This window comes from Pristis pectinata, chromosome 28 (assembly GCF_009764475.1).
Source record: "Pristis pectinata isolate sPriPec2 chromosome 28, sPriPec2.1.pri, whole genome shotgun sequence".
In the NCBI taxonomy this organism is placed as follows: Eukaryota; Metazoa; Chordata; class Chondrichthyes; order Rhinopristiformes; family Pristidae; genus Pristis; species Pristis pectinata.
Genome location: NC_067432.1, coordinates 16,183,322 through 16,200,873, shown reverse-complemented (window position 1 = coordinate 16,200,873; position 17,552 = coordinate 16,183,322). Strand labels below are relative to the sequence as shown.

At 39.3% G+C, this 17,552-nt stretch overlaps 2 protein-coding genes across 2 annotated transcripts in view; one reads left to right on the top strand and one right to left on the bottom strand.

Annotated features, from left to right (window-relative positions):
- fgf7 (fibroblast growth factor 7) overlaps positions 1 to 5,308 on the top strand; it is a 48,312-nt gene extending 43,004 nt beyond the window's left edge. Inside the window, exons 2-3 of the mRNA XM_052040655.1 lie at positions 47 to 150; positions 5,006 to 5,308. Coding sequence (XP_051896615.1) covers positions 47 to 150; positions 5,006 to 5,200 — 299 coding nt within the window. The 3' untranslated portion in view covers positions 5,201 to 5,308. The remainder of the gene's footprint in view (positions 1 to 46; positions 151 to 5,005) is intronic.
- The window catches only part of LOC127583894 (protein FAM227B-like), a 166,573-nt gene that overhangs the window by 81,056 nt on the left and 67,965 nt on the right, over positions 1 to 17,552 (bottom strand). The gene's annotated exons all lie outside the window — the stretch shown is intronic.

Genomic DNA, 17,552 nt, shown 5'->3' with positions numbered 1-17,552 from the left:
ACAATGTGTGTAAATTGGTTAATAATTATATTGTAATCTATTTCAGGTATTCTGGAAATCAGAACTGTAGCCGTTGGAGTGGTAGCTATTAGAGGTGTAGAAAGTGATTATTACCTAGCAATGAACAAATCTGGGAAGTTATATAGCAAGGTAAGTCTGCACATAGAACACAGTGTTCTTTTAGTTATCAGTTATATTGTTTCCTTAAACATCAACTTCCTGAAAGAGGAATGCCTCCAATCCTGGACAGTTAATATTCAGCTTATCCACCAAACATGTTTAGAGAACTGTAATCATATATTCACCTCAGCAAGAAGCAATGAACATGGACACTATTCTCCAAGGAGGTGTTCCTTAAGGCATACTAAGTGCTGCAACCACAGGGGATGGCCAGTGGCAGTGAAGGCGATCAGGATCAGTGATTTGCAGGATCAGAAAATTATTGCTTGGAGGGAGGCCATTCTGTCCATCATGTCTGTGTTGTTCCAAGTGGAGCAAACCTGATAATCACATCACTACTTAGAGAAGAATCGGAGGCTCTGTACTCCAAGAGATTCAAAACATCTCCTCCTCTCTGGGCAGAGCATCAGGTCAGTACTTGTATTAGGACTGCAGACTGCCCAATAGCACATGGAGCTGCAAAATACACTAAGAATCCAGAGATCTGCAGGAACCACAAGAAGATTTACTCCTTTTTCCAGGCAGTCTACAATGATTTGCAAAAAGGTCAAAGTGGTCAATGCTTGCTGCCTGAGGAGCCATTGAGAGTTTTTCATCCTGTAGCTGTCTACTCTGAAGACTACTTCTCACTAGAATGTCAGGTTAAAGGATGGTGAAATAGAGACAAGGGATATCTTTTAACCACCTCCTTCCTGCCACCTGTCCAAATTCCCTACACAAGAACAAAATGCTTATATAATAAGAGTCATGTAGCCAACTGTAACATGGTTGTCCAAATCATCAGTAACAAATAACATTATTGCTTTGGAGGTGCTTTGGTGTACAGGCCTCCAAATTCATTACTACCCCCAGCATCCCCCTCAATTTGCTAATAACATGATCTCAGACCTTGGCATCAGCTGGGACAAACAGAAGGAAGAAAAAAAGAACAAGAAGAGAAAAGTGAAGAGAAGGAAGAAAAGGAGGTGGAGAAGAATGAGATAATGCCAAACAATCAAAAATGAACACACAAGAAACTACAGATGTTAGAATCTGGAGCAACACGCAAGATGCTGGAGGAACTCAACGAGTCAGGCAGCATCTATGGAGGGAAATGGAGAGTCGATGTTTCGAGTTGAGACCATTCATCTGGACTGAAATATAGGGGGGAGATAGCCAGCACAAAAGGGTGGAGGGAAGGGGTGGAGCAAGAGGCGGCAGGTGATAGGTGGATCCAGGTGAGGGGGATGGGGGGGGTTGATTGGCAGAAAGGGGAGGGGAGACTGGGAATGATGCCAGAAGCTGGGAGGTGATAGGTGGAAGTGACAAAGGGCTGAAGATGATGCAATCAAACAGGAGAGGAAGGTGGAGTATGGAATAAAGGGAGGGAGGTGGAGAGGGCGGAGGGGATCCAGTGGGATGAGTGGGTGATAGGCAGATGGAGGTGGTGAAGGGCAAGAGGCATGGTTATGGGGCTAGGTAGATCGGGAGGAGAGAGTAAAGGGATGGGGGAAGGAGGGTAGCAGTTACCAGAAGTTGGAAAATTCAATCTTTATACCGCCAGGTTGTAGGCTGCCCAGGTGGAACATGAGGTGCTGTTCCTCTAGTTTGTGCTTAGCCTCAATTTGGCAGTGGAAGCTAAGTGCAAACTGGAGGAACAGCACCTCATATTCTGCCTGGGCAGCCTACAATACGGCGGTATCAACATCAAAAATGAGCAATCAGATCATCATCCCAACACCCCATTCTATTGCAGTTTCCATGTTACCTTTCTGCTGCTGCTCAACTCAGCATTTCCTTGCTAATTATAAAACCACCCCTCCAGATCCAATAATCACACAAAAAAAAATACAAAGACTACCCTGAAGTCTCTATCTGAGGCCCCTTTAACAGAGTGCAAGTACAATCATGATGTCTAATATGCTGGCACCCAGTTGACCCTGTTTCCCTGTCCTGACTGCCAGCCACTTGTGCGTCATTATTCAACAATTTTAAACTAATTTCTACAGGAGGTATTATTAACTGAGCTGACAGCCACAAGTATCAAGTTCTGCCACCTCCCACTACTACTGCCATCTTTGCTGCAAGTGTTGTTACCTACCACTCCCACTTCACAGTGAGCTGGGAGGGCTGTCTGACTTTCGATGTAAGGAGAATTTTCTCCTCCTCTCAACTGGGCAAGGAGGTCTTTAAAATCATATCAGTAAATCGTGATAGCCATTCCTGTATGTGTTTTGCCATATCTTCCTGCAAACTACCGTAGTCTGATGATTTACTCCCTAGCTCGAGCCACAAAGCAGGTGCAGGCTGGTTTTAATCAGGCTAGTTGAAACTGGTGCAAGCAACTCACTAAACTGGGGCACACAGACATGTAAAAGTGTGGCTTTGATAAATTCATGTTAATGACATTACCACTCTAATTTTGTGTGTGCTGCAACATCAAATGGACTTCGATTAATTGGGAATTGCAATCTCAGCTGCTCTTTTCCAGCAGTATCCAATTCAACCCCCAAAATTTTTAGCATTAAATCTTTCATTTTGTAGTGGTGAAAGAAGTGCGCAATCAATACATTCCATGCAAGCTGATAAAAGTGATCTAGCTCCAATGAAGAAAAAGATCAATTAACGACATGTAGCTTTTGTCTATCATCTGCTTCAAACATCAGTCAGATTGATTTTAATTTTTGGGTAAAAAAATCCACTTCTGGACTCTTGCTTCAGTTAAACAGAACGAGCAGCTTGCTCCCCTAAAACAGATGGGCTGATGCAGCTTGTTGGATTTGAGCCAGGGCGGTTTCAGGCTGGAGCTATTGGAGGAGGTAGAGAGCCTGTGTTGGCAAAAGCCTACATTATCTTTGAGAGGCCCAGAGTAACATTCCTTTGCTCCTGGCAGCATAAAAATATTTTAAAATTTAACTTTCTAAAGCCTTTTCAGCCGTGTTGACAGTAAGATTGATCAGAGAATAGACTGCACATGGTCAGACCCGTCTGTCAAAATAGCAAACAAAATCAGAAAACGCCAGAAGCACTCAGCAGATCAGGCAGCTTATGTGGAGAAAAATAGTTAACATTTCAGGTCAATGACCTTTCATTAGAACTGAGAAGTCTAAACAGCAACTGGAGTCCTATCCACATAATAGATCACCAATTTCAATATATTAAGAGGCTCATTAAGTGAAACGGGCGATTGTTTCTGACACAAAGTGGTAGGGTCTGTCAAAATGGCAACAGTTAGAGGATTGATAGTAACAGATTACTAACTTTCTTTCACAGCCATTACCGCTTAAATAACAGCAATTTTAGCAAGTACCTGCACTTGGAAGGAAACACAAAAAATGTACCTATGAACAGGCTAACTTCTGCCTCATAACTGAAGGACCTCAGATTTTTTGCCTCCTTAAATCTTTCCCAAACAGAACCATATTATTTTTTTCCATATTTCATTTCCATATATAAAACAGTTCTTCTGTGCTCCAAGATGGACTTATTTAATTAATTTTGACTTGAAGAGACAAAACAGTACACAGCTAATGGAGGATAGTACAGGAATCCAAACCTTTCCATATACATTAGCAATTCAACAGAAACTGACCAACTTATTGATAATATTAATCTTTACATAAACCATATTAAAGTAATAAATATTTAAGTAATAAGTAATAAATTAATAAAATAAGTAATAAACACAGACGTTGGATGAAAAGATTGAAAATGCCAAAACCAGCCACTATGTAAAACAATGGGAAATAAAGTCTGGGCTTAGTTGTTTTTTGATCAGGGAATACTAAAATCTAATGTTCCTATTATTTTTCTAATTTATTGTCCTATCACTTATTATAATGAGAGAGTCTCAATATTACAAATTTTTAGGAGGAATTCTAAAGACCTAGTACAAAGACTAATATCGTCCTGAAATTTCATCTCTCCTAGCAACCAAGCCAAACAAAAATGTTTGGTGAAAGTACGAGGATTACTGTGTGTGGCTGGACCACAGCTGTCTCTGCTACAATATGATTCATGCTATTGTTTAGTGCTTTTATGAAATGTCTCTGATTTTTGGCCAGAGATAGATAGCTAATCGATGTTTAAATAAACCTGTCATCAAACACAGGTTGCTCCTCTTTTTATAAATCAGTATCTTTTCATCCTTTTACATCATAACAACCACATGGTTAATTTTATTCTAGGTTTGTAGACATCGGTGAAGAAAGATAGTGTTTCAATTCTTATGCTTCTATGGAACATTGTGATCATAGTTGCCAGGAATTGTGCAATGTGTCCAAACAATTCATTAACTTCATAGAGGGAATGACACAAACTCTTCCTTTGGAAAACACCTATAGCCACGAGAGGTTTGAACATTCTTTGGGGGTATGGGTGAATATTATGGCCACATTTGGATCCACAGAGGAAATAAAATATATTTTCCAACATCTTTACGTGTCCCAGGTTAGACTGGTGAGAAAACCATCTGGGCTTCCCCACTTAGACAGGAGTTAAAACTGCACTCAGGTACCAATTACAGGCTCAGGACCCCTTACAGTAATGTAAAAAAAAACTCACTAGCTCTGGGTAGGCATCCTTGGCACCTGCTCCACAGACTAAAACAATGGAACCCTTGCAGCTTCAAGGCAGGTAAGAGGTTTGGGGGATTTTAAAAGCCTACCTGGACAGATAAGCTTAAAATCACTCCCAGTGTTTAATTGGAATCATTTGTATGATCAATGAAATGGAATCAACATATGATTGAAGAATAATTGCTGAGTATCACCATCATGAATTGCATATATTGTTATCTAATGCTTCCACAGTAATAATGTAAATTTTATATTCCATGTTTCCACAGAAAAACTGCAATGAAGACTGCAATTTTAGAGAGCATATAGAGGAAAATAATTACAATACATATGCTTCTGCAAAGTGGACACATAATGGCCAACAAATGTTTGTAGCCTTGAACCAAAAGGGAGTAACAATTAGAGGCAAGAGGACAAAGAAAGAAAGTAAATCATCTCATTTCCTTCCAATGGCAATATCATAACAAAGTATTATAAGAACATCAATCCCAGTAATAAAAGATGTTCCATCTCTGCACATGTATCACTGAAACCTTAACCACACAAGCTAAAATACTACTGACATCTGGACAAGCTGGGCTTGCGCTTTGCTATGAAAATGTACCTATCATTTTGCACGATTATACTCTATGCAACCCAATGTCACAACAGATGTAAAGGGTGAAGTTTTGTAAATTTATTCCTGAACAGTTGTCTGAGAAACAGTTGGATGAAAGAGTATGTTTGATCAGTCAATCAAATGTGTAAAGAGTAAGTACCTTGTAAAAAAAAATCTTCTTAAATAATACTTCTGTGGTATAATGGTACTTCATTCATAAACAGTACTACATGCGTTTACTAAATAATCATTGTTACATTAAGACACCTTGCCTTCAAACTGATACATTTATTCCTTGAAGAAGCACTGTAGACAATTGTTGAATTAAATATCATATAATATATGAGTCTAGTGATGAATGTGTAGCTTTACATACAACATTTAATTTTTGTAATTCAGTATTTCAAAGAGATTAAATGTAGTTACTGTAGTATTTTTGATTTTCACAAGATGGAGTGTGTTTAACAATCTTGTGAATGATCTGTGATTTTGCCATGTTGTAAATGACTGGTGAAAATAATGATTCTACAGTATCAACAGTGCTGCTCAGCTCAATAAAAGTTAATGCTTTTTACATGGATTTTTCAAGTCCATCAATGTTCAATTTATGAAAAATGTGGATTAGCAAATTAGTTGTAGACTCCATAACTGATATTTGGAAACCAAAATACAGCCGGCCAGATATTCTACTACATAGAGCAATGTTTTAAGTACTGTGCCATGGAATATTTTAATGTATCCGACTGTTTTGATCAGGTAATTTGTGCACTGATCATGCACATTGGGGTTTTCAGTCTGGGCATAAACAAGGAAGCCTCTGGGAATATGCTGTGATGTCAAATGGTTTATAACGGTTGGTTTGATGTGACGCGTGCAAATCTCTGATCTGCATACAAAATCAACGCCATTGGCTTTGAACACTGGAGTAGGTGTTAATTGACAGGAGTTAAAGGGCTTGACACTACTCAAGTTGCCCCTGTGGCACCTGGGACACACAATTTTCTTCAGGGATGTGGTTTATTAATGTCTTCATAGTTAGAGATCATTTGCACCACCTACTACCATCCTACAGTTAACAGTCCTCTCAGATCATCTCCTGGCACCCCCACAATTTCTCTGCTTCCACCCACCCCTACCCCCACTACCCACTTATCATCTCGTTGAATTGTATATTCCCCTCCCACCACAACCCCACGTGATCTATTCTCTCCCCGCACTCTTGGTCTTCCTCCAGTTCACAATTCCCTCCCGATCTTCCAGCCCCAAATGCAAACCTGTACCATTCATCACCCGTAAGCCATTCTCCTATACAATTTCTCAATGTTTGTTTCTCTCCTCAATGATAGGAGATTGCAGAGAAAAGGACTTTATGGGCATTTGGTGTTGTTCTACCAAGCACACCTTGGACTGTGTATGCAGCAGAACATTAGAGCTTGCTGTATACCAAAACCTGAACACATAATACACCTAAAATTGCATTTTCTATGCCAGCATTTTTAAAATATAAATTAAATACAATTGTTCCTCATGGTATGAATGAGGATTTAAAATATTGTTCAACTAACTTAATCTAACAAACTGCTCAAACCATAACCAAAAAAGTGTTATGCTTAGTAAGGTCTCACGGCATTTCTTTAGGTAAGAAGAAACCAATTCCAAGTAGGTAATGATCTGCTAGGAAGACTAAGAATTTCATTCTGACAAACTATTAACAACTATCTGGTGTCAACCCAAGGGTTTGTCAAGAGTCCAACAAAAATAACACTTGCATAAAATCTTTTAATACATGGGTGCTCCTTTTTAAACATTTGAATTACAAAGCACACCCACACCTATAACTGTACTGATCTGGATAGGATTTGACAGTCTAATCTGGCAAATAGCAAAAGCATCTGTTCACATGTAACTGTAGATAGCTTAAATTTGCTGTCAGCACAATTACAGTTTCAGTCATAAGTACTGATGTCCAGAAGTGATCAGGATTCAAGAGGCCAGGATTCTCTGAAGGGAAAAGGAGTCAGAGGCAAGGAAGTTGGTTGTTGGGATTGGAAAACTTGCTGGATCAGGAGCTTGGGGGCCACCTGAAGATGAGAGGACATGGCGGTAGTTTTAGTTTTAAGTATTCTGCTTACCCAAATTATTTGTATTTTTAATTATTTTGCAGACCTTTCAGGTTGGCCCTGTGGGAGTCAGACTATGTTGTCCCTGGAGCGCAGAAGTTTCCCTGCAGTGCTCCAAAAAGGGATGATATTATCCAATATAGCCCTGACATGGAAATCACTTTGGGGTTGCCTGGGAAGAGCCCAGAGTGATGTGAATTGTCCCAGATGATTCATTATCATGCTTCACTCATGGAAAAATCAATTTTCAATTGCATAATTCTTAAAGAAACAGGCCATAATCACTAAAAGGAGTGTTGATAAAAGTATTGTTCAATAAACTGAACTACCCTACTGTCAGAAATTAAACTGAAAGGAACGAATACAATTGGTAGTTGATATGTAGTTGTGGACAATCAAACTGCAAACAAAAAACAAATAATCACTAAACACACTCAAACTTACAACTTAGGAAATCATTACGACTCCAAATTTCTTCAGCTCTATTCCTTTCATTTGAAATATTCTGTATTTCAGGAGATTTAGTGCTTGCACATATCCATTCTAAGTGAGTCTAGACAATAAGCATTGCCAAACTATTCTAACCTGAAATGCCAAGTGTGAGATGTTTACAGACTATTTTATCTCGAATGTTGAGATCATCAGCTTGGCCTCCCGAGTTTCTGTCTCCTCTTCTTTTCCCTCTTCCATTTGTTTCTATCCTGGTCTTTCCCTCTATTCCACTGATCATAACAAAAATTTCCATCCTTCCCTCCCTAAACTTGACACCAGCACTTAGAAACAGATATCAGTACTGATGACCAAAAGGACTGTCAAACAAATTGGATTTGAGGAACATCTTAAAGTTGGAAAGATAGTGAAGCATAGGACTAGGAATTCTTTTGCACAGCACAATTTTGCATAATACAAAGGAATTTATTTTTAAAATTCCATTGCTAAGTACATTTCTAAAATTGGTTCTGGGTCCTCCATGCTTATCGTACAAATATGCATAAAGGCCACATGTCTGCATGTTAATGTACTTACACAAAATTAACGTGCATCCAGGACCAATGAGCAGCTGGTAAGTCTAAGGGCTCAATTGTCTGTTCTACCCTGTTCTGTCCCACCTCAGCTGATGTCTTTTTGGGTTACCTGCTGTATCACTGAACCTTTCCTCCCACCACCCAATCATGCCTCCAGCACCCACCTCAGCCCCTTACTACCTCATTGTATATCCAGACCCAAGACCTGACCCTTTATGTCTCAGTCTTCGATGGTTCATTGCACGGTGTTGTATCCTCCAATGTCTCTGACTCACCCTTTCCATCCTAGATCCCACTTCCTCTCTCCTCCCCAAGCATTACTCCTCTCTCCCGTTCCCACCAACAGTAGAGGAAAGGGCTTTGTATCTGGTTTCACAAGCACAGGCTTTTGGGCCTTGTAAGATACACTATTGCATCTGGAAGCTCCTTGCACAAAACTGACACAAGGTCCCAGTGCTGCAACAGCTTAACTCACTTTTTAGGACACTGAAGAATTTGTAGGCCATAAGATTTTAAGGGAAGAACTTCAGAGCATCAGGCTGCAAAGCTAAGTTTGTGTCATGGGGCAAGGCCATTAACTTCATCCATTCCATCAGAACCCTGCAGCAAATTCTGCTCCTCCAAACTCAGATATCAGATACATAGTGCAATAAATCTGAGGCAATGGAGCAGGCCAGAGAGATCTTGGATGGTCAGAATTATATGTCATAGAGTCAGACAGCAAGAAACAGTCCCTTCAGCCCACCATAAACATAATGACTTCAAGTACCCATTTGTACTAATCATATTTACCAACATGTAGCCTTCTATGCCATGGCAATTTAAATGCTCTCTAGATACTTGTTATTGTCAGATTAATTGGTCTGTGGACCCCTGTTTTCGATCTCCCTCCTTCCAGTGTGTGAGAACAGTTCCAGAATCTATGAAGTCTTTCAAGATGATAGCTAGAGCCATCTATTATATCCACAGCCATCTCCTTCAAAACCTTATGAATTGAATCCCTGGTGATTAAGAAGGATTAAGAAAATGTGTTAGGGCAATGATGCAGCCTTGTTTAACACAAGCCTTCAACAACATTGGCTTTGTTGTGGACCCACTGGTTAGCATCATGGCTTGCATACCATCATGAAGCAAACATAACATTTCTGTGGGAGCTGAATTTGAGGAGGATGTTCCGCCATCCTACTATCGATAGAGTCAAAAGCTTTAGTGTAGAAAAAAAAAAGTCCATGTAAGTGGTTAATACTGTTCCCTGTATCTTTCTTGGAGCTTTCATGCAATGAAGATCATGTCCACTGTGCCTCCATTTTGATGGGATCCACGCTGCAATTTGGGGAGTTCAGCACAGCCTAAGTTACCAATGTCATGAAATGTGGCAATTAGTTTACAGTGAAAGATTGAGAACAAATTGTGCCGTGTAAATGCAAAAGCAGAGTAATGAGTGTTCAGTGCTTTAACACAAAAGTCAGCAAGTGATTGCTTGAAAGATTTACAACCACTGCAACCAGAAAAGCCAGTGTATTTTTCTGGTGGTGACTGATGCCTCAAGTCAGGTGAGCAAGATGATGTTTCTGCACTGCCTATGAACTGTATCATATCAGATGGCTAAACAAGCTGACTGATTTTTCAGAAGAAAGTGCTGAATTTTCAAAAGGCTTACATTATTCTATAATGAACTGCCAGCAAGATATCAACCACACATTCCTTGCATTACTGAGTACTCTTATCAATAATACAAATGTGAGCTATGGCAAATATAATTTGGTAAATCAGTTGTTATGTACTGAAAATTACTTTATTGTGATGATAAACTGCCTTACAAACATTAAGTACAGTCCTTGTACGTATACAAGTGATTAGCCACATGATGACATTGAAACAGTTCCGTTGAAAATTTAGAACTGTTTTCTGTGCCGGCTAACAAACAGTGAAGAAGTTTCTTTGAATTTGTTGAGAGTGAATATGAAAGAGCTATTGAAGCATTTGAATATAATATCACTGAACCTGAATCTAGCAGTCGATCAACGTTTGAAAAGCTGGCCAGAAATTATAACTTACTTAAAGTCACTTGGGTAATCTTGTCCAGCAGTATTGAGGAACATATGCAAAACAAATGCATTGATTCCTCTACTAAAAACAGTGAAGATGTTGAAATTTGTTAGCCCTTGTAAGAGGCTTCAATTCTCAGATCGTAAGATAGAAAAAGTCACACTAATAATGGGGTGGATCTGAGAAATAACTCACTCTTACAGGAATTCTGCACTGGTCAAGATGTGATTGAAATATCCAGAAATGATATTTCCAAATCCATCACTGAAAAACAGATGTATGTGCTTCAGAGATAGGGAAAAAAACTAGAAAAATGTGCAAGTTGTGCCACTTGCACTCAGTGTACTGGGAAAGAACAGAGGACAGATACATGGAACAGATGCAGTCTTGATTTAATTAAAGGTAAAGTTCAAATCTGCAAAAACTTCAACTTGCCCGACAAAGATTTCTTCATGTCTGCACAAGAAGATTTCAGGGTTGCTGATTGCTGCAATAAACAAACACTCCAGACAAATGCGGATGAGAACTAAATGTTATTAACACCAATATTGGGAGGCATGGGACAGGGTGTTAAGAACACAGTTCAGTATTTTTGAAATAAAATGAAACCCTAGCCAGTGGCTGAAAAGTTGAGAATTTGGAAATGTAGTTGCAAAGGTTTTGAGAAAAAATGTTTCTTTTTCCAGAGGCAACTTGGAGAACTAGGATTTGGCAGGGAAGGGATAATATGAGTGGAGAGCAAAACCAGAAAATAATCAGAGATCGCTGAATCAGCAATAGTTAGGATTAGAGAAGAAAGACCATATGAAATAGAAAAATTGAGAGCTGGCCATGAACACTGGAAGGAGAATTTACATGTAGGGAGCAATTTAGAAAGGAAAGGATGGCAATGAACTCAGAGAAGTTGTTGAAATGAAAATGTAAGTGACTAAGGATGAGAAGTCACACAGAAAAGAGGCTGAGGGAGGAAATCAGAGAAGAAATTCCATTTAAAAACTTGGCATGAAACATTGGTGGATGATAAAGAACATGATTTTTAAATGAGAGGAATGGTAGGATGAAACAAGTTGACATGATTGAAGTAAAAGAAACTATTGGAGGCATGGTGGAATAGACCAAAGAATAATGTTTTTCATTGTGATATCCACAGCTTTGCCCATGTCAACAGTGAATGTGTATTTGCACAATATAGCATGCTTGTTATACTTGTTCTGATCGTGGAATACCATTAGTCAGAATTTCATTAATCACCTGACCACATAACTTTGCAGCATCAATAAATAAATTTATAGTAACTATGTGCTTTTCATATTTTTATGAAGGGGACACAATTTGCAACACATTCTAACATTTTATCAAAAGGCATAGATACAAGTCATCATTAATGGAGGAAATAACCCAATACTTCAATTATATTGTATTTTGTTGTCAAGATGTATTGGTTTTACTTTCTCCGTTTAAGAACCACGTCCCAACCCTGAAAACAATTAGTGGTTTTGGACTTTTAATTGTGACTATGCCAAAAAACTTCAAAAAATCCCACATAATGGACTGAATCATTAATCAAACAACCAAATATAATGCCAAAACTCCCACACTAACAACCATTATACATCCTTTACTCCAGCAACATGAACCTTCTTTTGCTCTAATCTGCTGCCTTTGCAACTCACTAATACCACAGCCAACGCATTCTAATACCAACCCCAACACATTGACAACACTTATATATTGCCTTTAACAAGGTAAGTCATTCCAACATTCTCCACAGCACAGTAAACAAACCCTGAGTCCTACTGTATAAGTAACAGTGATCAAAAGACTGGTCACAAAGGTACAATTTTAAGAAGTATCTTGAAGGAGGGAAAACAGGTAGTGAAGCAAAGGAAATTCCACAGCTTGAGGCAGAGGCAGCTGAATGGACCCCGTCAAAGAGGTCAAGGACAAAAGTTAGGAATATATGTAAAGCCATTATTGGAGATCTCAGAGAGATACCGGTAAATAAATTAACCTAGTTACCTAGGTCCTCTAACAGAAATGGTCGCTACAACAACCATGAGAAACTTCAGTGGAATGATCCCACTTTGAAATGAATCATTGAATACAAGGACTTTAAAAAAAGTTTTTGGATGATCTGGTGCATCAGCGCAATAAATTATTTAAAACATCCATATAGCTAGGAATGAGTTCTTTCAGTTCTTAATCATTTTTTATTACATGACATCAGCAAAAAACATACTGGTACATCAACTCATTAAATCCCAACTATTATAAGATATCTTTATTAGTCACATGTACATCAAAACACACAGTGAAATACATCTTCTTGTGTAGTGTTCTGGGGGCAGCCCGCAAGTGTTGCCACGCTTCTGGCGCCAACATGGCATGCCCACAACTTCCTAACCTGTACATCTTTGCAACGTGGGAGGAAACCAGAGCACCCGGAGGAAACCCACACAGACATGGGGAGAACATACAAACTCCTTACAGGCAGCAACCGGCATTGAACCCGGGTCGCTGGCTTTCACGAGTGTTATATTTGCATTAAATAGATTTTCCCTTTGGTAATGCACTAATAGTTGAATCAAGCTCCACTATTTATTTAGAATCTTGCACCCTGTCTGTTTATTATCTTTGCACGTGTGATGTTCTTTTTGAACTCGAGATAATCTTCTCCCAAGAAAGGATAAACAAGAGGAAAGAACATGGCAATTGCAAAGTGGTGAAGTTGGGATGAGAAGTACTTCTTGATTCTAAGAATACTTACTAGAATTATTATTACCAGTGACACAACCAATTATTTTAAATGAAGGTCTGACTTCCCATCAGGACTGAGGCAGAGTAAGCTTTCAGCCTAGCCAAAGATACTGTATAATCTGATGCTGCCTTTGTGTCCACATTTATTACCAAACAATTTCCCATATCTGTGCAGGAAACATATTGCTGCAGGATTTAAACATTTTTAGCCCCAAAAGAGGCCACAACACAAAATTTTGTTCTGAGTCAAGTCTGCGTTAAGAAGTTTCTTCATTTACAAATGTCAAAGATCTAATGCAGAGGGAGAGCCTCGTAATTTACTGTGAATGATGGTTAAGTGCTGCTGTAGGAGATTAGGGATATAAAGGAGATCTTCAGTGAACAGAAAAAAAGTGCATCAAGAAGAGCTGCAGCTTGTGGCCCTTGCAGTCAGCATCAGTACCATGTACTCATTGTTGCAAGAAGTTTAACATAATTTGTAAATGTAACAACCTAAGACAAAGAAGCCTCAATCTTTCAATATTGCAGTATCAGCATGTCTGTTGCAAAAGAATTTGACTGACATGATTAGTGACATTGAAATAATATCAGTTAATTTGTGGCTCCAAAACTGGATTTGAAATAGCCAAGAATGAGACCAAACCAGACCCAGGACTCTTAGAAAATAATACAATCAATATTCAATCAATGCACATAATAACAGGAAATGCTTGCAGAATGTTCCTAGCTTTTGTTTTAGATTTCCAGCATCTTTAGCATTGGTGTGTGTTTTTCATTCAAGACAATAGAATGATAAGCCACCAGTACCAAGGGAATGATCAGGCTGAGTAAGGGACTACTTCCTTATTCAGAGTTATCACAATATGGGTAGACCTGAAGGAAGAATAACCGTGACAAACTTGTGAAATCTTTTAACAAACAATGGATGTAGAAATGGCAGAATTTTATTCTGAACAAAAGAATTAAGGCAGACAAAATAATTTTCCTCAATAGTAATAAACTCATGTTCTTTACAATTATTTAGAGTAATATCTGTGGTTGAGGAGTTGGTTTGGGTAACATTTGGTAGCATTGTCGTACAATGATTTTCATTAGAAGATAGAGTCTCTGCTCCTACATCATGTAGAGGCATGAAGTCTGCACATACAGGTGAGTGGGTATGATGCAGAGATCTGCTCAGAAACAAAATTAAAACCTGAATCAAATCCCAACCAACCACATCCAATACAAATCAAACTAAAGCCCAAAGTTTTTGTTTGATACCCAACATATACAGATCCTGGTGGACTCCTGTTCAATGGATGGGCTCTAAATAAATACGATATTTATTAAGATATTTATTTGTCACACGTACCTTGAAACACACAGAGAAATGTGTCTTTTTGCGTTACTGAGAATGTGCTGGGGGCAGCCCGCAAGTGTTGTCACTCTTCCGGCGCCAACATAGCATGCCCACAGCTCCTAACCCATACATCTTTGGAATGTGGGAGGAAACTGGAGCACCCGGTGGAAACCCATACAGACACAGGGGGAGAACGTACAGACTCTTTACAGACAGCAGCGGGAATTGAACCCGGGTCGCTGGCACTGTAATAGTGTTACACTAACCACTACACTACCGTGCTGCCTATATACTACCGTGCCACCTATATTGATTGAGGTTTAGTGCATTTATTTATAAACAGAAGGCCCAGTCCTATCTCACCTGAATCCAAGGATTCATAACTTTTTTGACACTTGAATCAATCCGAACCCAACATGTATAAATTATGTCTCATCAGGCACTAAGGTTGTCTGCCTCTGATGGCGCCTGAGAAGCCTAACACTTCTTTTCAGTGTGCATACTTCAGCTCAAATAGCTATGCAAAGCCCTGTACAAAGTTAGTGCTCTTTCTTCCAGGATTCAGGCAGGCCTGCCAATGCACCAAGGATTTCCTTGTGCATACTTACTGCCTTCTTCTGTAGGCTGCACGGTTGAAATCTTTATCCAAGTCCAATGCAACTAAACTGATATGCGATCTCACTATCCGATAAATTTGCATCTGGCAGGTTGACTCCCAATCCTGGCTGCAGGCCCCTCATGTCTGGTGACTCACTGGATACAGATTCAACCCATAAACTAATCTGCACAGTTCATATGAAAAGGGCGTATGTACTGGTGGCTGCTGGAGTCAAATCAAGTGTTCTTTTTATCTTTACTCTTTCTTTACCTTTATACCACCATTTAGTCACTTGAAGAACATTAAGGTGGATAAGTCCCCAGGGCCTGACATGATCCATCCCAGGTTATTGGGAGAGGTCTGAGAGGAGGTTGCTGGGGCCTTGAGAGAGATCTTTGTATGCTCTTTAGCCACAGGTGAGGTCCCAGAGGACTGGAGAATTGTTCAACATTGTTCCTTTGTTTAAGAAGGGCAACAGGGACAAACCAGGAAATTATAGGCAGTGAGCCTTACATCATTGGTTGGGAGATTATGAGAGAAGATTCTTAGGGATAGGACCTACTCCCATCTGGAAAAGCATGGATATACACCATGGCTTTGTGTGGGGAAGATCACATCTTATAAACTTAATTGAGTTTATCCTCCCAATTTGACCGCCTTTAGTCCTGTGAGCTTCTCTAAAACTGTATCCCTTGTGACTGAGTTTTTACAAGTTCTTCCCTGTTATTTGAAATTGGGCCATCTGGTATCAGGGATATTTGCAGTGTCCTCCACAGTAAAAACTGAAGCAAAAAATTAATTTAACATACCTTCCATTTTTTTGTTTCCTGTTATTAATACATCAGTCTCACTCTCTAGAGGTCCCACACCAACTTTAGCCATTTTTTTTTGTTAATGTATTCATTGAACCTCTTACATTTTGTCTTGATATTACACATGTTTTCTCTCAAAATCAATTTTCTCCCTTCTCATAAGTTTTTTAGTCTTTTATTGCTGGATCCTAAAAACTTCCCAGTGCTCTCACCTACCCCGATTATTCTTGACTTCTTTTGTTAACCACAAATTGTGTCTCTTCCTCATGGAATCCCTCTTTCTAATTGGGATAAAAACCTGCTAAGTATTATGGACCAGCTGCTTGAATATCTGTCACTGTTCATCACTGAACTGTCTCTTAGCTTATTTTTCCAGTCCACCTTAGACAACTCCACCTTCATACCATTATAATTATCCTTATTTAAGTTGAAGACAGTGGTTACAGTCCTGTGGAATTCACCCTCAAACTTCATCTGGAATTCTATCATATTGTGGTCACTTCCGCCAAGGGGATCTTTAACCACAAGTTCTCTTACTAATCCTTCCTCATTGCTCATGAGCAAATCTAAAATAGCCTGTTCCTGGGTAGTTTCCATAACATACTGTTCTAAGAAGCAATCCTTAATGCATTCCACAAGTTTTTCTTCTACAATACCCTTGCTAGTTTGGTTCATCCAATTAATATGTAGATTAAAATCTCCTATGACAAATGCAGTTCAAACATGCTCTATATATTTCCTAATTTATGCTCTGCCCTATCGAGGTCATATTTTGGGGCCAGTAGACTACTCCCACCTATGTCTCCTTCCCCCTGCTATTCATGATTTCAACCCAAACTGATTCTACATTACCATCCACTGCCTCTGTATCATGATTCAACACCCCTCCAATACCTTCCTTCATTACCAAGGCTACCCCACCTCCTTTCCTTTTTGACTTGTTCTTTCAGTACATCATAACACCTGGAATACTGAGCACCCAGTCCTGGTCACCCTGCAACCACATCTTCATGATAGCTATGAGATCATACTTATATGTTGCTATCTGTGCTGTCAACTCATCTATCTTATTGCAATTGCTATGTGCATTCTAATAAAAACCATTAAGCTTTGATATTTTCAGTTTTTACCAACTGAATTTGTTCTGTGCTACATACTTTTGTTTACATTTTCTGCCTCAGCCTGTCACACATTTGTCAATTTCCCCCTCACTGTCCTGTGCCACCACTCATTCATTTTCTCTTGATTTATTAAGCAATCCGTTCTTGGAGTCCTCCTCCCTACTATTTAGATGAAAGCCCTGACAACAACCCTATTTATGCAAGTCACAAGGACACTGGTCTCTGCATGATTCAGGTGCAGCCCAACCCAGCGAAACAGCTCTCTCCTTCCCCAGGACTTGTGCCAGTGTCCCATGAATCAGAATCTATTTCTACCACTCTATGCTTTGAGCCATGCATATACCTCTCTAACTCTATTTACCAGTTGCCAATCTGTACACAGTTTAGGTAATAA